The sequence below is a fragment of the Pollachius pollachius genome (genome assembly GCF_949987615.1).
Source record: "Pollachius pollachius genome assembly, chromosome: 1".
NCBI classification, from domain to species: Eukaryota; Metazoa; Chordata; class Actinopteri; order Gadiformes; family Gadidae; genus Pollachius; species Pollachius pollachius.
The window spans coordinates 39639321-39663985 of NC_136934.1; the positions used below are offsets into that span (position 1 = coordinate 39639321).

The 24665-nt window shown below is 44.1% G+C and overlaps 3 protein-coding genes across 6 annotated transcripts in view; 1 reads left to right on the forward strand and 2 right to left on the reverse strand.

Annotated features, from left to right (window-relative positions):
* The first annotated feature begins 1002 nt into the window (after window positions 1–1002).
* Window positions 1003–10601, forward strand: dpys (dihydropyrimidinase). Its single transcript, XM_079731145.1, has 9 exons — window positions 1003–1425; window positions 2015–2173; window positions 2442–2621; window positions 3773–3962; window positions 4658–4814; window positions 5675–5816; window positions 7188–7330; window positions 9835–10042; window positions 10271–10601. Exons 1-9 carry the CDS (start codon window positions 1174–1176, stop codon window positions 10328–10330), a joined length of 1491 nt encoding a protein of 496 aa, XP_079587271.1. The 5' UTR covers window positions 1003–1173; the 3' UTR covers window positions 10331–10601.
* A 1555-nt stretch (window positions 10602–12156) lies between these two features.
* Window positions 12157–13778, reverse strand: dcstamp (dendrocyte expressed seven transmembrane protein; the record flags this gene model as incomplete). Its single annotated transcript, XM_079746574.1, has 3 exons — window positions 12157–12280; window positions 12376–12708; window positions 12807–13778. The coding sequence occupies 3 exons, from the start codon at window positions 13776–13778 to the stop codon at window positions 12209–12211; spliced, it is 1377 nt and encodes a 458-aa protein (XP_079602700.1). The 3' UTR covers window positions 12157–12208.
* Window positions 13779–16644: 2866 nt separating this feature from the next.
* Window positions 16645–24665, reverse strand: part of rims2a (regulating synaptic membrane exocytosis 2a) — a gene marked incomplete at both ends in the record, with an annotated part of 129426 nt that continues 121405 nt past the window's right edge. For all 4 annotated transcript variants that reach the window (XM_079735492.1, XM_079735493.1, XM_079735491.1 and 1 more), the window contains 5 exons: window positions 16645–16848; window positions 16977–17116; window positions 17322–17423; window positions 17552–17664; window positions 18165–18306. In XM_079735492.1, the coding sequence (XP_079591618.1) occupies window positions 16645–16848; window positions 16977–17116; window positions 17322–17423; window positions 17552–17664; window positions 18165–18306 (701 nt within the window). The remainder of the gene's footprint in view (window positions 16849–16976; window positions 17117–17321; window positions 17424–17551; window positions 17665–18164; window positions 18307–24665) is intronic.

Consider the following 24665-nt stretch of genomic DNA (forward strand, 5'->3'; position numbering starts at 1 on the left):
GTTGCCTGGTTGTGTTGCTCACGTGCTGCAGCCGCCCGGGGATGTAAAGGCTTTTGGATCATGGCTCTGGTGTATTGCCAAACGGTGTGCCCATTACCAGTTTGACACAGGACGTTACATCCATGGCAGATGGCCGGATAGACTCCTCCTTCTTTAAGAAACGGATTCACCTCCTTCCTCATCTCCTTCTCCTTCGACAACACGGTTTCAGAGCCCAACACAGTAAAAGATGAACGGTTGGTTGATAAATAACCTCTAGTATAGTCTACATGTCAAGGTGTAAATACAAGTGCATTGCGTGTTGATGTAAATTAATTATTGTAACATTATTACCTCATTAGCCTCCCATTCGCAGTGCTAACACCAGTTTTGATTAGTTACTGCTTGTACATAGTGGTTAACACAGCACCATATAAAGTATATTGGGTACCTGGGTAAATCAGACCGTGTGGGCGTGGCTTAACTGGGTCAAATCAGACCCTGTGGGCGTGGCTTATTTGCCATTCTGCCCATACTGATGTAAAACGGATTTTTACCTGGATTCGGCAGATTCATCATGAGCCTACTCCAGAGTGCATGCCCGTGTACCTCGTATCTCTGAATAACCCACGTGTTGCACCCTTGTTACCACTCCTTGAGTCACACCTAGACCCGAAATCACTGTACCAGAGAGACGCGAAGGAATTGGACAGATCATGCAATGCAACAATGTTGCAAAAAGTTTCCATTGCATTGCGCCAATGATATACAAAATAAGAATATAAATACTTTATAACAAATAGCCCTACATTTGTCAAATATATGTTGTAATTTGTTACAAACGTTATAGCCATCCGCATTGGATGTCAATTGATGAATGAGTTGATTCGTATTGACATCTTTTATTTTATCGACAACACCCTTTGTGGTTTTTTTTGCAGACGCCTCCTTCTTTTGCTGACCTGCTGCTGTGACTCGTGCATCCGGGCCTGTGTTTTCGTTTCAGTTTTGCAATACTGTGGATGGGCTCTAAGGTGCTTCTGCGTGGTTAATGAAGTGAACTGTTGCACAACTCTTCGTTTCCTCTGCCACTGCCGTTTCTCATTTCGGTGCAACTAAACCTTCATAATTTGGAAACAGTCTATCGATTACAGTTTGACTTTTCCTCCCTGAAGTTTGATTTATTTCGGAAAGATGGACGGCCGAACAAGAATCCTGATTCAAGGAGGAAAGGTTGTGAACGAAGATCTCTCTTTTATGAGTGACGTCTACATTGAAAATGGAAAAATAGCAGACATTGGACGCAATCTTAAAGTCCCTGCTGGAGTTCAGATTATCGATGCGACCAATATGCTTGTGATGCCGGGCGGCATCGACACCCACACACACATGGAGCTTGCATTCATGGGCACCAAAGCAGTGGATGACTTCTACATCGGTACTAAGGTGACAGCCTAACAGAGAATGTGTGATGATGCTTCGTTTGCCTTTCCAATGCATGTCTCTCTCTCCACCCGAGTCTGCGTGCAGCGGGGGCGATGTAGGATGGTACCTTTAGGGGGGCTTTGCCTAAAATAAGACTTCAGTTAGATCTGCTATGCTCTATGTATGCTACTCGCTAGGGGAAAGGGGGACACCCAGGACGTTGATGGGGTCATATATTACACATCCATGGGCAAAAAATTATAGGACAATTTGCTTTTGGGAAGGAGTCCTTGGACTCTTTCCCAAAACTGTTTTAATACTAACTATTAGCCTCCTAAGAGTTTAGATAAAGTGGTTGCCTTAACTTTTGCAGAAAAATAAGAATGGATATTTTCAAGGGGGCTGTGATTACAACGAAGTTTGCCATTTAAACTTACTCCACTTGCATGCCAAGACTCGAGTTTGCAAACTATAAATACATTTAGTTATTAGGGACATCCATGAGAATATCGATAGATAATATTCTCATTGTAACCATTAATCGTACGCAAGTTAATGATTGTGTGTGTGTGTGTGTGTGTGTGTGTGTGTGTGCACTCATCCCTGTAAGGCGGCCCTGGCCGGAGGCACCACTATGATCATGGACTTCGTGATCCCCCAGAAGGGCACGTCGCTGCTGGAGGCGTACGATCGCTGGCGCAGCACGGCCGACCCAAAGGTCTGCTGCGACTACTCCCTGCACGTGGCCGTCACGTGGTGGGGCGAGCAGGTACAGGTCACAGGTCACAGGTCACAGGTCCATTCACAAAAGCAGTCAAACAAGCCAAATTCACTATTGGCTTGATTTGGCTCCACATACAACCTTCAGCGATAAAATAAATCATAAACTGCATTAGTAGTTTTTTTCTCATAAAATTTGAGCACCGACATATTTGGGACATTTCTTATTTTCTTGCAATTTCTTGCCAAGACAATAAAATTCAAAAGATGACAACTAAACAAAGCGTCCCCTTCCCTTGCATCCATACTGCTCCCAGGTCAAAAGAGAGATGGCCACGCTGGCCGCGGAGCAGGGCGTTAACTCCTTCAAGATGTTTATGGCCTACAAGGATGTGTTCATGCTGTGTGACCAGGAGCTGTACTCGGCCTTCTCCCAGTGCAAGGAGGTCGGCGCCATCGCCCAGGTCCACGCCGAGAACGGAGACCTCATCGCAGAGGTCCGTGTGTGAACGTCCGCACCACAGAAAACAGTACTATGTCTTCCATGGGGATCTAAAACATAACACATGGGGGTATAATACATGGGAGGAGAAGTTTTAGAGATGTTGTTGTGCATGAAACACTTTTAAATGCAGCACAGAGGTTCCTGAACCAGATCATTTTGAAGTATGGACAGACAACACAAACACCCCCAAGATAGATTTGGAGGTAGAGTGTGTTGTTGTTGTGACGTAAGCACATCTCATTACCAAGGATTTTGATGTTGGAGTGTGTCATAATAGAAGGTCATGAAGAACTGGTGGTATCATATACTAGTTTATTTTCCCCTCTACACAGACAGGGGATGAGTAAACATAACCATTGGCCATTCCAGGATTAATAAGTAACTGAGTAGGATTCTGCTGGTGAGTGATCATTCACCACATAAGGGTTGCAATGGTTAAACCTCAAGCAGGGAAAACACATGGTCCTAGATGTGTGTATATATATATATATAGTTAAATATATATACATATAAAGCATGACTGATGGAGCAGTTTTAGTATAGTACATTATTCAACTAAGAGGAATATGTTTTTGCATGAGGTCAGTTATTTTTTAATTCACTGACATTAATACTGGCTGTAGTTATTTTATGAAAGCATTGTGTAAACGACTTAATAGTAAAGCTTTGATAACAAGCTAGCCTATGTTAGCACCTCTTGCCTTGTGCAGCAACCAAGATCCAAGTTGATCAGGCCAGGATCCTAAAGACATCATGCCAGACCTTCACCACTAGGTGGTAGCAAAGGCTAAACATAAACTGTAAATCGCAGAGCTTTGAGTGGCAGTGAAGGCAAATTTAAAGCTATCAATCAAGGTTTTTGTTTTTTGTTTATTACGATAAACCTAAAGGCCAACACCAAACAGTGTCTGAAAATACCCCCCCCCCCCCCACCTCACATTTACAAAAGTGGTTGACAAGCTTGTAATTCCATGCGACATAAACACATTTTGTACATTTGCACTATCCCTGACAAAATCCCCTATCCCACCTTACCTTTTACATGTGACCTTTATCTTAACATGCCCCAACCACCACCACTTCCATCACCACCGCCATCACCACCACCACCACCACCACCACCCTGCTGCTGCTGCACCACAGGGGGCCAAGAAGATGCTGGCCCTGGGCATCACGGGCCCCGAGGGCCACGAGATGTGTCGCCCCGAGGCAGTGGAGGCGGAGGCCACCCAAAGGGCCGTCACCATCGCCCACGCCGTCAACTGTCCGCTGTATGTCGTCCACGTGATGAGCAAGTCAGCCGCCAAGGTGGTCTCCAACGCACGCAGAGACGGTGAGAAGGGGGCGCGGCCTCCTCCTCCTCCCTGCAGCACTGTCAGGATAAGGAGGCGGAGTCAGTGCCCTTGTTAATGCATTGAATTACTGTTAATTCAACATTCAGGTCTATTGGAAGCACTACTTGTCTGTTTAATTGAGATTCAAGAATCAATAACTTTATTCATCATGTACACATGCAGTATGTACAGTGAAATGAAAGTGGTAAGGCTTTCAGGATTGTGTAAAATCAACAGTAACAATACTTAAAGTAAAAATACAATTTTTTTATACAGTTTAATTGTTCGCTGCCGTCAGCTATTAGTGAGTGAAATGCACTGTGGGTATATCTGTCTTAAGCCTGACCAATCAGGGCATCTCTTCCATGATTCCGGGATCCATCTTGATTGTTAATCACAGGTGCATGAAATTTCAACACATTTCAAAGAAGGAACTTGTTGTGCTTGTTTAGCTTCAAAATCATGCTCTCTTCCGCTCTTCATGCTCTATCTCTTCAAAACTCTTTAATATTGCCTCCAGCTCCTTTTAAGTTTGTTGAGAGCACTAATAGGCATTAATAGTAAAAAAAAAAAGATAATTGTAATTACAATATTGCAGCACATACTGTTTAATTATAATAATACCATCTCAACATCCCAGTAAAGGGGGTGCCATGAACAGGAAACACTGAGCTGCACTGCCGCCCCTCCACAGGGCGTGTGGTGTTTGGGGAGCCCATCGCAGCCGGACTGGGAACAGACGGTACCCACTGCTGGCACAAAGACTGGGCCCACGCGGCCAGGTTCGTCATGGGTCCCCCCCTAAGACCCGACCCCAGCACCCCTGGATACCTCATGGACCTGCTGGCCAAGTAAACATAAACTATACTTATACTGTATCTATACAATCATACATAGACATGCATAGACATAGAAATGGACTTAGACATACATAGACAAAGACATACATAGACATATATGTAGACATTGACCTATACATACACAGACATATACTTACGTATATATTCATATAGACATAGACCTAGACATGTACATATATCAACGTAGAAATAAGCATAAACCTACATAGACATACATAAACATAGACATAGACATATTCAAACGTATAAACATACATAGACATACAAAGACATAGACAGACAGACATTCATATATGTGACAAATAATACATTTATAACATTATTTATAGCTTTTAATAGCTTAATGCAACGCTGCTTAATCTGAATCCAGGCGATAAAAAATGAATTACTACTTGATGACAAGAAGTCTAGAGTTAAAAGGAATGATTCTGTTTAAGGGTTGGGGAGATATAGGAGTATGTGTCCACTTGGAGGTCCACTCATTCAGTCATAGTTAGCTACTATTTACTTGTCATGAATTAATCCATGAATTAATGATTGAACCCATTGACTAATTTATTAATCCTATAACTCATTCTGGTGGAGCGGGTTGTCTGGCAGCCGAAAGGTTGCTGGTTCAATCCTCTTAGCATGGTGTTGAGGTGTACCTGAGCAAGGCCCCGTAACCCCCGAGGCCCCGACCAGCTGGCTGTGGTCTTGCATGGTTGACGCCACCGTCTGTGTGTGAATCTGTGTATGAATGGGTGACCGGGAAGCACTGGTTTTGAAGCAGTTGTGTGGCCACAGGTTAGAAAAGCACTTAATAAATGTGTCCATTTAGCGGTCATGCATGTCCATTGTCTCCTCCCCAGTGATGACCTGAGTGTGACGGGGACAGATAACTGCACCTTCAGTGTGTGCCAGAAGGCTCTGGGTAAGGACGACTTCACCAAGATCCCCAATGGAGTGAACGGAGTGGAGGACCGGATGTCTGTCATCTGGGAGAAGGGCGTGGTATGTCTCCTCAAGGCTTTCTGGGTGCTACCGGGGGGATGGCTTTAGTAAAGGTGCTTGCACACGGTCCCAGCAAACACCCAACATCACTGACATCGGGCCAGGGTGCCATACCCTTTGGAGTGTGTTTGTTGATGTTGGAGGTTTCTTGTCGGCGAACATTTCAAACAGTTAGCTAACCTTTGCCATGTGAAGTTATGTAGGGTGAAGCAGCTGGAGCTGTCCTCTGAAAGGTCCCTGTTCTTATAAAGTATGTTACTATGTTAAACTATGTTACTCGATTTCAAAATGGCAAAGGTTGTAGCTTCCTGATGAATATTCACGGTTAGTCAGTTTCATGTCTATCTGATAGGCTGGGACAGGATCTCTCTATACGGGGTCTGTCTATCGACTTCATACCATAAGAAGGATCAATAATTTACAATAGGTTATGAATTCTTTATAGAACTATAAATTCTTTGACACATCATACTTGACCATTATGCATGTACTGCCCAATGTCCTACTACAGTTTTAGCATAATAAGAATTTTATTTCAGAAATCTGGTCATATATGAACAAGTTGTAATTCAGGTTTGTGTGATAAGCATTCATATGTACATATACATAGTTTTGCATACATATTTGATGATCCGTCCCTCATCAACCATAACCATTTACAGTATGTGGTTGATAATGAACACAGTCTAGTGTTTGCTGAAGAAGGTTTTCGCAAACATTCCCTGCCCTATGGTTGAGATTGCTGACTCACTCAGTATCGCTGAGCCCAGCAGTATAACAAAGCATTTCACATCTTTTGTTGTGGGTAGGCTACTTCTGACGCATGGCAACCAAAATAGTTTGCTGAGTGCAGCAGAGAGACATTTTTGATATTTTGAGTTTCACTCTACAGAAATTACCTTGCCATCTATCAACATCTATCAACTTGGAGTAAAGTGTATAATTTAACCTTTGTTTGTTTAAAGTTTTATTGAGCTTGTTTACCTCTTTTATAAGACATATGATAAAACTTTACACTAAGGGTAGTGTAAAGGTGAATAATGCTTTCACCTAGCATTATTTCATGCTAGGTGAAAACAGTTATAAGCATTATCACAAGCATAAGGTTAATGTGTTAGGGTTGACCCTAACACGACCCCTATTAAATCATTAGTAATTGATTAGTAAACCATTAATTAACTGTTAATTAACTGTTAGTAAATGCTTATTGCTGCATCAAGTAATATTAATTTTAGGACCAATTTTGTAAAGTGTCACAGCTGACAGAAGCAGAAACGTACTAAACCTTCAAAACAATACAGGCACATGATATGAACACCTACAATGGCACAGGCATTGGCTAATCAAGTCTGTTCTTTGTCGTTCCCTCAGCACAGTGGAAAGATGGACGAAAACCGATACGTTGCCGTAACCAGCAGCAACGCGGCCAAAATATTCAACTTCTATCCCCAAAAGGGCCGCATCGCCACGGGTTCTGATGCCGACGTGCTGGTCTGGGACCCTAATTCCACGAGGTAAAAGGACATATCTTTCTTTCATAGACAGGAGGTACGGTACCGGAGACATAGACGCTGCACCTAACTTGTGTTTGGTTCTTTTTTTTGTTCCATCTGTGCACATGCATACTTCAAATTCTTCCGTCAAGTTATGAGTGCCGACGATTTGGCATACATTAGACCCCGCTGTGATTGGCGCATCACATGTAAAGATGCAAAGATGTAAAGATATATTCAGCTCTGCTGTTGTTAAGAGAATATAGCTCTAGTGTTGTTAATGTTAGAATAGAGCTCTGATATTGTTAATATTAAGAGAATAGAGCTCTGGTGTTGTCATGCTTTAGTTTCTACCCCCTCCCCCCTTCCATTTCCGCCCACACCTGCATTTTTAGCCATCATGAAGCAGCTGAAACAGAGCAAACTTTTAAAGTGCGTCTTGCGGGTGTGGGACATTTACGTCAAGCCGTCAACGTTCCTACGTGCAGCTTGTGAACTACGGATGTGAGGTTAGAGAGAGCATGCGATTGTTTCATGTCCCGCCACCCCGATAAAAAAGGCCCAGGCACTAACACTTGTTGGTTTTACCCGCAGCAAAACAACATGTCACATGATGACATCACCACCATGTCATCGCTTACATGCAAAGCCTTTTTATAACCCGGTGCTTTCGATGTGGGTAGAAGTCTAAAAAAGGAAGCTAAAGCAGTAATCCCTTTTCATCCTGAAAATGTGTAGGTGTTCTCTATTTTAATATTGGGTATATTGTAATGCAGCACAGAGCTGAAGTGCTGAGACATTGGGATGCTGCTGTTAAGAAAGACGTTTTATGTCGAGGTATTAACTTCTCTTACATTATGCAGTTTGTTTTATTAACTTTATTGGATGTTTCAAGGGGGATGCTGTCGATGTATGCCGACTTAGCATGCCTAAGACAGCATACATCGACATTAAATCCAAAACATATTATGAATGCATCCAAGTGGTTACACACACACACACACACACACACACACACACACACACACACACACACACACACACACACACACACACACACACACACGCGCATACAAATTTACATGCCTAACGTTTGCATGCAATATGCCAGTGTAGCATATTCTTCATGCATATCCATATCCAATCATTTCACACACACAGACACACACACGTCATGTTTGCATGCAAGGAGCTACTGTGCAGCAGCTTACATAACCCATAGTGGCATACAAGGTGAGTGTGTTTTGTTTGTGCGCATGTGCTTGTGTGTGCGTGTGCAATCATTTATGTGTGTGTGTGTGCACATGCGTGCATGAGCATGCATGTGTGTGTGCACGTGTGTACCTACCTGGCTCGTACTGTTTGTCAGAAGGCAAAAGAAAGAAAACGCACATGCCTTCTGTCGTCCAGGGCCGACAGCTCATTAAAGTTTATGTCGGCTAATCATCTGTGGATCAGCGCAGCCCATGTGCCCTGGTTGATGCCACCGTCACAACCTGCGAGGGACAGGAATGAATCCTAGTGGTTAGATAAGCAGACTCTCCCTGTGCTCTCCAGCCTCTTTAATATCATCTATTCTATTCTTCTATTGTCTTCTGAAGCTAAGGGGAAATATGCAGGGCAATCGAGGGCTATTAGTTTGGTATGGTGGGCCTTATAGTTCTGTATCCTGCCCTTAATGGGAAGTGTGTTTCTGTTCAGTGGTTTTAATGCTGAGAAGTGAATGATGATGATGATTTATATTGTCCTACCCATATTTATTGTCCTGAAATGTACTCCTATGTCTTAAGGTAAAATCTTTTCTTTACATAACATTTATACTGTTCAGAAGAAACTTGCCTGGCATTATTACTGATCTAACTGGGCACTTCCCCATTAAATATACTACAATAAGCATCATTGGATGGCATGAAGGAAGCTATAATATAAAGCTTTGTTAGCCTTCCAGCCAAGTGTGCAGCTCGCATGCACATCACTAAACAATGCATGATGAAAGTTTCAGCCTTGCCTTGTTCTACTTATAATAATTAATGCATTTATAAAGTGCTTTACATAGTGAGTGTCTGTATGTGTGTGTGAGAGGGGGGGGAGATATGCCACCTCATCCACAAATGTGTCGATCAGCAGCCAGAATGCTTTCATACTGGATGGGTGAGGAATGATGCAATCTAATGAAAGATCAGGGGACGTTTAGGAAGCCAATGTGGGACCGGATTCAGGTTGGCATTTTGGCCAGGACACCGGGGGAAGCAGCCAACTCTTGAGATGAGTACCACAGAGCTTAAGTGACCACAGGAGTCAGGACCTCTTATTCAAAAGCCCCTACTCTTGGACATGAGAAGGTCCATCTCCATCCTGAGGTATTGGGGATATAACATGGGTCAGAGGGATGAGCATCCACCAATCAAGCTTAAGTTTAACACGGAAATTCTCACGTCAACACGCCGGACTGAAACCATCCGAGCCACGTTGTGCTCCTTCCCCACCCTGAGCTTACTGTGTCTGGATGTTCCCTCGAACCGCAGGACGATCTCGGCCAGCACGCACCACCAGGCGGTGGACTACAACATCTTCGAGGGCATGGTGTGCCACGGCGTACCGGTGGTCACCATCTCCCGGGGAAAGGTGGTGTACGAGCGCGGAGTGCTGGCAGTGAAGGCCGGGGCGGGCCGCTTCGTCCCGCGGCCGCCGTTCTCCGAGTTTGTCTACAAGCGCGTGAGGCAGAGGGAGCAGGTGGGATCCTTCTGTCTCTCTTCTGTCTCTCCACACCACCCCATAACATATTCCCCTTTTAGGGCACAGAGAACAGAGCCCTTTTTAACCACAGTCAGAGTCACAGAGAAATGGAAGAGTATTAAATATGAAGTCACAGGGAGAATGGTGCAGCAGCTTTTACAGACCATAACTATTGTTATGGTGACCTACATGCAAACTGAAATGTATTTTCTATGTGTTGGACAGGTGTGTCAGCCTACAGCTGTGGTCAGAGAGCCATACCAGGGCAAAGTCATATCGTTGTGAGCCAGTGACCTACATCGGACCAGCGCACTCAAGAGTCACGCCTCTTTTGCTGTCGTCTGTTGCCAATATTCCTCTTGTTTATGATGCAGCTGTATTTAATTCACCCGATGAAAGAACAGATAGGGGATGTTAGTTCCTCTTTGCTTGAGCTAATCCTCACCATGGTTACTGCACTCCTGGAGGTAGGGCTTCTTTCCAGGGTATCTAAACAAATGACATTTTGTGGCTAAAGATTACAATTGTATTTTCTTGAAATTAAACTACTAATCAAACATGGTAAAGTGAATTAATATGATTATGAATATGAATATGGCAATTACAAAAATGCCTCCAATGTTTTTATTTTGTGTATTGTAAAAGAAAACCGAAAGAACTTGCTTTGTTTGTGTATGATGTTATTCCTCTTTCACCCCTTTATATATTTACTTACATATTCACATTCACATTTCTATGCCCATGTAAGGAGGCTGCATGCCTGCTATGGTAATACAACCTAGCCATGCTGTTACATGACACACATAGTGGCCTCCTATTGGGTAGGATTGCTAGCGTTGTGATTTGCCACAGGGCTGTTTGAGACATAATGTGAGTTTATCAGGTTGCCACACGGGTCAGTGGCAATATGTGAGTCACAAATGGTGCACTCATTCAAGCACTGGGCCAATTCCTCTCTCGTGCTAATCTCTCGTGCAGCATTTTGTGGTTTGGTGTACGTCATTGAATTGGGGGCATCCTGTATTTAAATGGTCTAAAATCATTGCATAATCTTTATTTAAGGATTATTACATTTTATGTGGAGAAAATAACCAAAAAGATCAATCATATTCTGACTTATCCGAGTATCAAACTGTATCCTATACAAGATCTGTCGAACGATCGATGAGCATCGATGTACAGGGTAGTAATTATTGGACTCCGAAGGAGTGCAAAAGGGAGAGAAGCTGCTCAGAGCACATGTAAAGGGACATCTGTCTCATATTATGTAAGCGAAACAGTTATCTGTGTGTGGAGCTAACTGATAAAGCTCACTGAGCACCGGCCCCTCAGTTCAGAGTGCTTGGTGATTATGGGGAGATGTTACTAACTCCGATCAAATGCAGGAAATAAACGCAGACACCACAAACCGCTGCAAGTTAACAAAAACTGCTTTGATTAAAACATATAAAAAATGAACACGGTGGGGAGACAAACAGTGGATTTAGCTTTACAATCTGTAGATCATATGGATGGATCAATTATAGTAAGTTGAATATCAACATTTAGTTGCTTGTTGTTGGTAAGGCTTGTCTTTAGAAGTAGAGCAGATTCAGACTTCTGGCTCACACTTCTGGCTACAGATAGCATATCGTGACCTTTCACTTCTGCATATTATTTACAATCCATTACCTTTTGTGGTGTTGGAACATGGTGGACACAACAGCAGCTGCAGTCAGAAAACAGTTGAAAGCAAACAGTGTGTTTCCAGTCCAGTGTCTAGTTACTGTATAATGGCACAACTAAAGCCCCAACAACATGTCATTACAGACATATCTGTCTTACAATAACCTTTGTACTAACCATTTCCATGAATGAATCATGATCACATACAATGGATATTTCCATTTCCTTTAATGCCTTGTTAGATCTTGTCTACAATATGACAAAAAAATATTCAGGAGTATTGAGTCATAGTTCAGTAGGGAAGCATATTGCTTCTATTTTAAAGTGGAAAATATAACAGATAATATTATTTCATACTTTTAATAGGCCTACATTTTTTGTACTTTCAACCTCAACGATGTCAACAACATCAACAATAATAATTACTATAGTTTACAAACACCATTACAAGTCAATATTAATATGTACATAATATAATTATTTGAAATAACTTATCCGTCAATTTAGTACAAAATCCTTATGCAATCCATTTGGCTTTGGCCCGAAGATCAGTGGACACCAGAAATGTAACTAAGGGAAAAAAGAAAACAAAACAATCATGTTAACAATCATTTAATAAATCTATCCCAATCACACACGTGCCACATGATATGTTTCAGGCAAACCTTGAAAATGAACGATTCCAACGTGACGTCATCATCGATCCTCTTAGTTTTATGTCTCTTCCTCAGGATCTTTGCATGAAGGTACTTCACCCTCACCTCTGAGGATTCGGAGAAGAATTGCTCGCAGATAAGAAGCCGAAGCTGCATGAGCTTGGAAGCCATGGCGGCCATGATGAGCAGGATGAGCAGAATGAAAGCCAGCGGGGCGATGGCGCTGTAGAACAGCAGCTTAGGCTGGGGAAGGCACTCCTTCTCAAACAAGGTCATGTTGTACGAGAAATCGTACGTATGCTTCCCTTCATTGGTCCGTAAACCGACAAGCGTTTGGATTTCCTATGAGATTAAGGCAAAAATTGTTATTTTAGCTGCTATCCCTCTGGCTCAGGAGACTCAGACAAATTAATCAGAGATGAGATATCGGTGATACTTACTGTGTATTTCATTATCAGTGGCACTTTGATTGGCTCCAACTCTGCCAAGTGTGTGGTTATGATCTTCACAAAACAGTACATTAACGCATCGATACCCAAAAACAAGAGCCACACCACGAAATGGGAAAAAACCGGGATGCCAAACCTCACCATGGCTCGCCCCTCAGACTTGGTGAAATGCAGGGAGGGGATGCAAATATACTTCCTCTCCTCCTGTGGCGTGAGAGGCAGCACGTGAATTCTTCCCTCTGCCTTCTCCCTGGCGTCAAACGCCACAAATTTGGGGCTGATGAACTTGTTCTTGTACCTCACGCTGTCGCGGTACTTTTTCACATGCAGCGCGATTAGGAACAAGAGCAAGAGGAAGCTGACGGCGGGTAGCACCTGGTGCATCACCGACCTCATGGTGTGCATCGCGGCCAGTGCCCTGGTTACCGTCTGGTTGAGATTGTGCCTGGCGTCTGCCAGCTTCTCCTCGAACCTCTTGCCGTCCTCCTTGGCGGAAACCTTCAAGTCAGCGTCAAACTTCATCAACCCGAGATCTAGCTCGAATACCTGCTTGAATATCTTATGAACCCATCTCAGCATTTTGATGTAGTTGTCCAGCGGTGCAAAGACGGACAACCTCTTGGCGTTGAGGTTGCATAACATGCTCCTGGCCAAGCCACTGAGGTTCTCCATGGTGTTGTGGATGATTCGGAGCACGACGAAACTGATGCCGGCCATGAGAAGCAGCTTACGACTCTGCTTCATGAAGCAGGAGATGACAAACAGTATTCCCATGCATCGCACTCTTCTAGAGAGGCAGAAAGCGACAGTGATCAGAGGGCAGAAGCAGCCAGCCATGCAGCAGGCTGCGACCACTTCGTAGCCCCGCATGAAGAGGAGGTACAGGAGGAGCAGGGACCCCAGGAGCAAGCTCAGTAGGCTGCAGGTGACTACAAGAATGGCTCCTCTCCGAAGGTCCTCCATTCTGCCTGTAACGTAAACCTCTGTCACAACCCCGCCCACGTTGGAAAAGCATTGCAGTGCGGAGAAGGCCATCACACTGCTTCAATCATTCAAATTAATGTTCCATGTGTGAATCATTCAACCACTCCTGGCTAAAGGATGGTAGGGAATGTGTGACTTTGTTGAAGGAAGACCATGTATGAAGAACAGCCGTGTGACCTGTGCTGCCTCTACTTATACATGAATGGAAGAGGAACTATTGCCCCAACGCAACCCTAAGACATTACTCACTTCCCATTCGTCTTGAGTTCTGTAAATGCTCTTCCTGTTTTCTTCCATCTTTATCTATTTCTCTCCTTTGCTCATTCTTTATTTATCCATCTGTGATGTCTTTATGTGTGTGGACTAGTGTTTGTGTCGATGTCAGCCAACACACAGCGTCAGTGTAATATCCATTTTTTATTTTAATTTGAAAAATAACTTACATAAATCTCTGTACTCAACCATACTTTACCAAGACATAGCCTTGGCATTAACACATTGCACCAAAGGAAGAAAAAGAAAAGGCATTGGAAAGGATAAATAGCATATGTCTTTGTCATCATTTGAGGCATTATTTCTGTTCCAAAAGACTGCTGATCTATTTGTGATAGCTTTTTTTTATTTAAACCCTGACATCTATAGTTATGTACAATGGAAATCAAAATATATAGCTTGTTACAGCAAATTAGCTTTCAATGGACATAATATGCTTAGTATGGAAAAGGAATAATGCCTCAATTAAATTTCATTCAGACATACTGCAACTTTAATGTTTATAAACTTCCCAGACATGAGAAGCACTTATAATTACTAAAAATATAAAATAAAATAAAAATGGACTGGTCTTGGCCATTAAATAAACTAACAAAAATATAGTAAAATTAATTTCATTTTCATAAACAAGGAAAAAATGTGTGGCAATATCCCTTGTTACTTGAACTTGTCATTTGCTCATCTTTACCAACAGTGCCTGAAAAAAATTATCAACATCCATCTCTTTTCATGTTTGCTGTCTCTGGATTCGATGTAGACCTCTTGTTTTTATAAATACAGATAATTTTTGCATGTTAGTCAACAATACTGAAATAAAATACACTTGCAATCACAACTGTGTTGTCAACCTCTGTTAAATATAAAATATTTTCCATGTCAAAAACGAAATAAAATATGATCATTGGGGTGGAATGTTTTGATAAAACGTTGACAATTGGTCAGTTAAGCCCAATAACTAATTTGTTGTAGAATTCAATTTTAGGTGAGGGGGGAGGAAAGTAATGGAGTTGACATGCACTGTACAAGAAACTGCAAAAAGTCCAAATATCATCTTTATCAAAACATGCTGAGTTACTGTAAGGTGTGCCCAAGCCATGTTGCAGAAGAACCTTTTCAACATGCTTGTCAAACAAATCAAATCCCAAATGAAATAAATACTGAAAGAATGCTGAACTGTAAAATAAACAACAGTCCCTCAGATCTGGCAATATCAGGGGATCGAACAATTGTAGCGATGAATCGTACGATGGTAAGTACCCTGGGATAGAGGTGAAAAGAAACTAAAAGAAACAATGTACAATTTGCACATAATGTTTATCTTCATAAGGCGTGTGCCTTTTACAATGAAATAAATAGTTTACATTTATCTTCATCACTTTTTGTCACATAAACATATTTGTTAAATAAAATAAATCCTTAAACATGTCCTTATCTGGGCATCTGCAAAATGCAGACTGTGTTGTGGACCAAAAAATGATAAAGAGTTTGTCTTTTTTTTTATCACGCTGTTGCATTCACTCCCCTTGAAAACCATGCACTAGTGAATTTACCATAAAAAATAATATAAATTGTTGAAAATGGCTGATCGGTTGTATTTGTTTTTTCTCTATTTTTTTGCAAGTTGCAGCCTCAAGAAAATAATTGTTCATTTTTTTAGATTCAGCTAACTTTTTGACCATGCAAAAAAACAAAAACAAAAAAAGAACTAAAATTTAACTAATTTAAATGTCGTACAATATATGAACTGAGAGAGAAATATGTTATCTTTCTATCTTTCCGTTCTTCTTGGGGGGCCTCATGGGAGCCATGCCAGTCTTAACACATCGGCTTTGACTTGAAGTCTTTCCGGAATATTCCAATGTGGCTAGACTAGACCTATAGCATTATGGGGGCTCTCGGTGGGTTTGGGCAGGGTCATACAGGCAGACGCAATTCCTCCCCCGGTAGTAGACTCCCAAACTCCATTCTACTACACAGCTAGGCCACACCAAGCTTCCGGCAAGGGACTTTTTAACCCCCCCCCTTCAGATGCAAGTAAATTGACATAAAACAAGGAAACAGTGAAAAAAGCTAAATAAATAAAAAATTCAAAGCAAAAAATATGATTGATTTATGTTGGTATTCTTTTTTGTGTACATTTTTTTCATTCAAAAGAAAGAAAAAAAAAGAGGGCTCCTGCAGAACAGTTTGTGTGGTTCCCAGGACTGAACCCACTGCTCGCCCTCCCCCCCGCCCCCCCACCCCGCCCATCCCTCATGGCTTGGAACTGGATGAAAACCCGGAACCTGGCGGATTCCTCGTGCTAAGGAGTTCATTCCGGCTTCCTCCAAAAAAACCACGACCACGACGGCCGCCTGGCGAGTCTGGCCGTCAGGCGGCGCGTTGCCCTGCGCCCTGTCGTGTGCGCGACCTCTTTAATTATTATTTTTTTGCTCAAAACACAGGGTCATGTTCACACCCCTAGCAACAGGCTCAGAAGACACAACATCAAGCATGCAGTGTAACCGGGGGGCGAGACGCGGCCTGTACTTCAACACTGGCTGCTACAACAACGCTACCAGTCCGCTCACTGCTATGACCGCGAGAAACTGTCCAGTGACGATTGAGACGCTCTCCTCGTTAGGGGGGCCAGCGTAGGGTCCACCAATGAGGAAGGAGGAAAGAGCTTGAACCAGCCAATCACCATGTTGGACAGGTCCAGCTCGTCTAACAGTATCTGAACTGCTCCCATGAAGGATTTATGGTCCATGCGTCCATAGTCCCCCCATACGATGATCTGGAAGAAGAAGAGGAAGAAGAGGAAAGAAAAGAGTGCCATCAGAACCATCTCATCAACTCTGATCGTCTTCAGGGTACGATACAGGAGGGTTTCATTACTTCAAAAGATAAGTCAATACGTCGTACCTGTAAAACCTTGCCTCCCGGACTCTCCTCAAACGGCAGTTGCTGCTGGTAAAGAGGGTCCAAGGTTTTTCTTGCTACTTTTGTTTTCTTTTTGGCTATGCAGGCTCCATTTTCCAAAAGGTAAACCTTTACATATGGTGCTGTAGAGGACAGAGGAGGGAGAGAAGGAAACAGTCAGGACTTTTCCACCTCAACAGGATCGGATTTTGTTTCTCCTTTAAAATGTCCCATTTCTAAGAGACTAGCCCCTTGCTGATCCCAACATGTAGTAAACACATCACAAAGGAATAGATTTAGACTAAATGGTTTCGGAACTGAGGATGGCAGTTTGGGAGCTGAATGTACCTGGCAGTGCCTTGGAACCTGGTTTTCCCACAAGGCCACGGGCTCTTATAACCTCCACCTCCAGCGCTCCCTTCTTGTCCACCATACCGATCTGGATGTCACCTGAACACCCAACAGCACTCAAATGATAAGCATGGCACTTAACATACTAATGTCCACCGGACCTTTCATTTCTACCAACCCAACATCTTAATGCATTTAGATGCAAAATGTAGAATGACTGGACTCACCCATGGGGGGCGTGGCCAACGTCTGTCGTCCAACCAGCTGGGCGGGTCCCAGACCATCCAGGAAGTCGCTGAACTGGGCATCTGAGGACAGCCTCACCCCGGGGAAGATGAGACTATTCGAGCACACAAGGTAACAGATACACAAGTTAGAGACCAAGGCTGAGAGGTACCACCTGCTAGTCCAAATGGGTGTAGCTTTCCTAAAAAGGTTTAAACTAACAAAGAGGTTAAAGGTACTGAAGGTAAGATATAAGAGCTACTATTTTAGTTTAATTTGTTAAATTTGACATGGCCCCTCTGTGAGAATATCTTTGCAGTTGACTGCACTTGCTATATTTAAGCCCATTTCTATTTCATACCGCTCCTAGCTCAGTACTGACCAATCAGGAAAGAGATGCCCTGATTGGCTCGGAGAATCAATCTTACCTGTCAAACACAGGTGTGTGAACATAAGGCTGGGAGTGGACAGTTTTTTTGTATTCTTTTGATTCAAAATCTTGCGCTTCTGCACTTCTCTGCTCTCTCCCCTCTCTCTTTAAAACTCTTGAATCTCACCTACAGCAGCCTTCCCCGGGGGCAGTGTGGCATGCAGGGTGGACCGGGCCACACTTACTTTCCCTCAGAGCTGTAGCTGTTCATGCTGCCGTCGTTGGACTCCCTGCTGGCCTGCCGGGTCATCCTGCTCCGCATCTCCACGGCCAGGCCCGTCTCTGTGCTACGCTGGATGGTGCTGCGCAACTTCTTTCCTCCTGCTTCTGAGCGAGAGACCACGACAGAAAGAGAGAGAGGGAGAGATCATCAACATGGGAGCCTCCTCGACAGAGGAGCTTTGCGACCGTGTATTGACAGGCGATTGCGGTTTTCTTTCGGCATAACCCTTTCTGCCTCGAGGCTTGTGGGAAGAACCAGCAGCAGAAAAAGAAACCAAGTTCCCAGAGGAAACAAGAGGACACTATAGACAAACCCCATACAGTGGTGTATCTGCCTGCCCCCGGCCTGATCCGTGACGATGGCTCACCCCCCGACCCGATCAGCCTTTATTTTCTCCTCTTTTCCCAGAACAGACTAACCCAGAGCCACATGGCTGTAGCAGTCCTTTATTCATGTGCACACTCACTCACTCACACACACACACACACACACACACACACACACACACACACACACCACACACAAATACACACACACACACACACACACACACACACACACACACACACACACACACACACACACACACACACACAGGTGCCTGTTATATTGATACCTGCTGCTCGCTCGTACTACAACTAGCTAATAGGGCAAATCAACTACAGCCGTATAACCGCAGACTGGAGAGATTGGAGCAAAACTATTTTACAAAGCTATGTGCTGTTCGGAAAGAGTGATTGTTATGAGGGCTGTTTCATGAGCAGTTCTGCAACAACCACGACAAACAATTCCACCCAAACTAACCTGCTTACCTTACTGCAATCATTCCTATTACTTTTCCATTGAAAGATACCATTATACAGGGAATTTTCGTGAAGGTCTTGGATACATGACAGCAGAAGGAAGAGGAAGTGAGTGACTAGCATAGAGGACATCACAACACACAGACTGTGCAGCCTGAGCTATTCAACAGAACTATTCCGCCCCCTCTCCTTCTTTCACATCCTAACACCTACAATAGGAACCAGGGTCACAGAGTTCCACGTGACGCCTGTAGCAACCTTTGTCAGACACAGAGCTCGCCAACCAATCGGTGGCCAGCTCTGTTGTAATCAATGAATGATGAGGAGAGAGGGAGAAAAAAAACCCTGATACAGGTACGCACTGCATCTCTGCATCGACGCAAACAGGGCAGTGTCTGGAAATGCAAATAGGCCAGTTTCTGGAAATGGGGATCAGTGTTCAAACATGACATTGTCATGTGTGAAACCAAAGAAAAGTAGGATATATAATATGTCTCACTTTCAATTGTAACCTAAATCTTAATTCGCAGCAATAACACACAGCGCAAATTAACAGGGTTAGAAAGGCTCTCATCAAGAGGCCGTCCAAACAATACAAGCTGCAGCCATGGCTCCAACAATAGCCCATGTAATCAAGTCTGCACAAGGTGGTTACTGCGCACACATCCGCACACACACACACACACACACACACACACACACACAAACACATCTGCACAGAACATGCACAAACAACCATGTCTAATGGCCATATGTTGACACCGAGAACTCAGCTGCCGGTCCCTCATTGCAGTTAGGACGCATGCTGCGACCATCCCTTAACCAATAAGTCTCTGGTTCTCTATTTTAGCCCTCCATCACCTTCTCCAGGCCATCACTGCATCTCTCTCTCCCCTTCTCCACTCTCCCCTCCCCATCACCAAAGCCAACCAAACCCCCCCCCCCCCCCAAACAGAAAGAGCATCCATCCCTCTCTCTTCGGCCCTTGTCGCATACGCCCTATCGCCCTGGTGACCCAGATGGGCCGGATGCTGCGGCTTGGTACGGCGGGGGTAAAAGGTTGGGGGGATGAGGGGTTCTGGGGGGGGGGGGGGTGGTCACCGCGTCTCTTACCTTCGTCCTCCTCGTCGAAGGAGTTCATGCAGGGGAAGTAGACGGCCAGCGCCTCGAACGACGCCGACAGGCTGAGCTTGCTCTGGGAGCGCTGGATGCGAACCCCCGGAGCGGTGGCGGCATCGTGCCCCTGTCTGCCCATGGTGCTACGCTGCTCGCTGTTCCTCACAAAGACGTGGTGGATAAAAACAAACGAATGCTACGCTTCTCGTCAAGTGAGTGCTTGTTCTGGTCTTCTGTCAAGATCGATGGAGGGTTGAAGATCGCTTGGTGTGTCGTCCCTGTTGAGTGGACGCAGGTTTGGTCGGATTCGCGTGGATGTCTGCTACTCTGTGATGGGCTGTCCTATCAGCCGTAGACTGATGGTCTACTGTGTGTTGCTTCTGAGGAGTGCTGCTTCGCTAGCCGTGTCTCAGAGTGGTCTGATGTGTGCCCGATGCCTTCGCAGCTCCTCTCCTCTTCTAGCACTGCGCAGGAGGAGGGGACGGGAGGGGAGGGGAGGGGAGGAGGGAGGCAGGGGGAGGGGTAGGGGAGAGAGAGAGAGAGAGAGAGAGAGAGAGAGAGAGAGAGAGAGCACTGCATGCCTCTCCACCAATCAGAGGGGCAGGCTGCAGAGACGCAGCTCCTTCTCCAGACGAAGGAGCGCTCTACCCAGAGATACATCTCTCTCTCGCTCTCTCTCTCTTTTTCTATCTCTTTCCCTGAGCTTTTCTGCTGCCCCCATTTATTTATGTTTTGGAAAATGTACGCAATTTTCTCTGCAATTCGCCCGTCTTCTGTGTCAGCGTCTCTTCTCTCATTTCTTTCGATTTTTTCCTCTCCCATCTTTCCATCAATTCCAATCTGCCTCTCCCTTCACCTCAGCAGCTTACAGGGAGGCCTGTGGAAGCAGGCTGCCAATATATATGCCAACACTGCGTCCAGCTCCTCTGCTGCTATTCTGAGTTGCAGGTTGGCAATCACATGCTGGCAACTCTCAGTCCACGTGAGGCAACCGACCCCTCCAGCCAGATCCATCCTTAATGTCCCTGCCTGGTGCCTTGGAATAGGAGTAACACAACACACCTTTGAGAGAGGCCTTTGAGCAGATGGTGAGAATGGGAAGTCAGACCCATTATCTTTCAGTAAATGAAGGCTTTGTTAATGAATCTCCATGAGTCCTACCTTTGAGAGTTCGGAAGGATAAAAATCTCTTTGTTTGAATCTTTTTAAATCTTTTTAAACAAAACCCTTTCTATGCCTCTAATGCACACAGTAATGTTAGGAAACAGTATGGGCAGAAAGTGCAAAACAGTAACACAGAGGGGATGAAAAATGTCTCCTATTAACTCACAGATGGTCGTGAACAATTCATTCGTAAAAGGCAACGCAAGCAAGCTCACGGCAATAAACTAAACTGCAGACTTTTAAGTCTCAAGTCAGAGGATGAGAAACAGGCTTGAAAATTCCAATGTTTTGACACTTATTGGAGCATTTTAGCACTGACGGGCTGGCAGATTTGTCTTCCAACGGGCCAATTATGGTGTTATGTACCATCATAAATTCAACACCGTCCCTTGTGCTCCCTCTGTCTAAACCTCATTTCTAGAAGCTAACCTACTTTCCTACTTCTTACTCTCTGTATGAGAAACACTGACTTTCATCTAGGTCAGTCAAAACACCCAGAATCAGTTCAAAGAGGATATGGCAAAATGGATGTGTTGAGTTGATCATAAGAAGTCTCTTAATCACCATTATCATGACTCATGATCATTTTGACTATTAAACCCAATAATTCAAAACCTTTTATCTCCATAAAAGGATGTACACATTAAGGAATGTTAAGGCTAGCACACACACCGACACCCACCCACCCACACACACACACAGACACACACACACACACACACACACACACACACACACACACACACACACACACACACACCTACAAACACACACACACACACACACGCATGTTCCTTTCTTTTACGAGAGAGATAGAATATAAAGGAGTGAACGTTATCTACAGCTCTCCATATTTGTAGAGAATCTATTGTATCGTTTATAGTTCCACCACTGCACATTTTCACCTTCTTTCTTAAATGTATTGCAGAGGACATTTTCAACTTCTCAAAACAATTTCTGAGGGATAGTCACACTTTCTTTATACAGAAAACCGTGGAACTGGCAGAATGTACCTGCAATGTCTCTCGCGTTTTGCGATAGACTGCAAGAGTTCTACGATGAACAGAATGGATGGCAGGGAGCATTGGTACAGAGGAAAGGTTAATTAAACCACTTTCAATGCTGTACACACTTTCGGTACAAAGGAGAACAGGTGGACCACAACCAGAAATAGATTAATTTCAGACCTCATGAAATCTTGGAGTATAAAGGAGGTGGAGAAGACAATAACAAGTATAGCTTGTTAAACTCAAACACTTAAGAGGAACAGGAAAGAAAGAAGAACTGAATCTGAAAAACGTTTCCCTTTTGGAAGCTTTTCTGTGAAACTCTGTTCACACCACTACTACTACTTCAGGAGCTGGTAATTACAAAAATTGAATGAAAATAGACTGTGAGATGGCAGCTGTCCAGTAAACCATCCTTTTGTTTAGGATTTGGAAGATTCAGAAATGTGTTCATCTATCTGCCCACAAAAAAAGTTATAGTTAGATACAAGATCTAGCATGTGTATGAAATATTCAATGTAAAAATAGGTTATTATCGTATTTGTTATATTATAATCATCTGGAAACTGAACATCCATGAATCAGCCAGTGCCTCTGGAGACCGGCTCCGGGCACCTGTCCCAAGGATATTATGTTTGAACACACTGAAAACATTCAGCGTTGAGCCGCTCCAGTGATGTTATGACAGGGGAGGCACGATAGTTGGGGAGATAGGGGTTAAAAAGCATCGACTTGTGGTGCACAGAGAACGGTTTGATGACATTATGAATTGACCAAGAGCACTATGTGGCGATTTTATGTATTCCTAAGATGTCAGGCCAACCAACAAATACAACTAAATCAATAAATGAATATATTAAAAACATGACCAGTTGTCATCTGGTCAAACCCCATCTCTCTTTTGCTGCTGTGTTTCCCCGTTTACCTCATCAAATCTCATGAACACAGGATGTGTTCATGAGTTTCAGGATGCCGTGAATGAGATTCTATCACCTTTAATCTGGGTAAAGCAGCACATTCTCTATCATAGAGAAAAATGCATGGCCTTTTGTGAGCCATTGGTGTCCCGGAAGTCTTAACAATGTTGCATGATGACTCTACAGCCCAGGCATGGCAAACCTGCGAGAAAAATAATACCAGTGTAGACAAACATCTATATATGCTCTGACAAAAAGAATCTGGTCTGGAACAATGACACACACACTCACACACACACACATAGACACACAGTGCACACACACACTCAGACACACCCAGACCCCACATACTAATACACACAGTGCACACACACAATCATAGACCAGAACAACGATGGGCCCAGGAATCTAAAGAATCCACCCTCATTACGGGAAGGCATAACATCCCAGAAGCCTGAGGTCAGGTGGTGAGCGTCATGCGTTTGGAAGTTCAGGTGATTGGTGCCGTGAGACGGGGCCACGCGTCACACAAGGTGCTCTGGTGCTTCGGGACTGTAAACAGGGCTTAGTGAAGGGAACTGACCCAAACGCATACACAGGCAGCCATATACATATGCACGTACATCTCTCTCTCTCTCTCTCTCTCTCTCTCTCTCTCTCTCTCTGTCTCTCTCTCTCTCTCTCTCACTCTCTCTCTCACTCGCTCTCTCACACACTCTATGAGTGTGTGTGTGTGTCTCTCTCTCTCTCGCTCTCTCTCTCTCTCTCTCGCTCTCTCTCTCTCTCACTCTCTCTCTCACTCGCTCTCTCACACACTCTATGAGTGTGTGTGTGTCTCTCTCTCTCTCTCTCGCTCTCTCTCTCTCACTCGCTCTCTCACACACTCTATGAGTGTGTCTCTCTCTCTCTCTCTCTCACTCTCTCTCTCACTCGCTCTCTCACACTCTCTGAGTGTGTGTGTGTGTGTTTCTCTCTCTGTCTCTCTCTCTCTCTCTCTCTCTCTCTCTCTCTCTCTCTCACTTGCTCTCTAACACACTCTATGAGTGTGTGTCTCTCTCTCTCTATCTCTCTCTCACTCTCTCACTCTCTCCCTTTCTCTCTCTCCCTCTTCTGTCAACCTCCCCTGTCTGTTTACATTCCCTGCTGTCTGTTGTGATGGAGGCCAGCCCTGCACCCTGGAAGTGCTGCTTCCCGTCCCCGGCTCACCCCCATTGAGCGTCCTTGGGGAATATAATATATGATATATTAGAAACAATTGTATTTTGTAGATTCAGCCATCGGGAGTCTGCCGTTGAAGTGCTGGACTTGGAGCACTTGAATCTATACAGAATCAGAGTCACATACGCACACGCACACACACAAACATGCACACACACACACACACACGCTAGAATAAAAAACACAGACAAAGATGCAATCCTTTTGGAATTACAGACCATAATGCAAACTCACACAT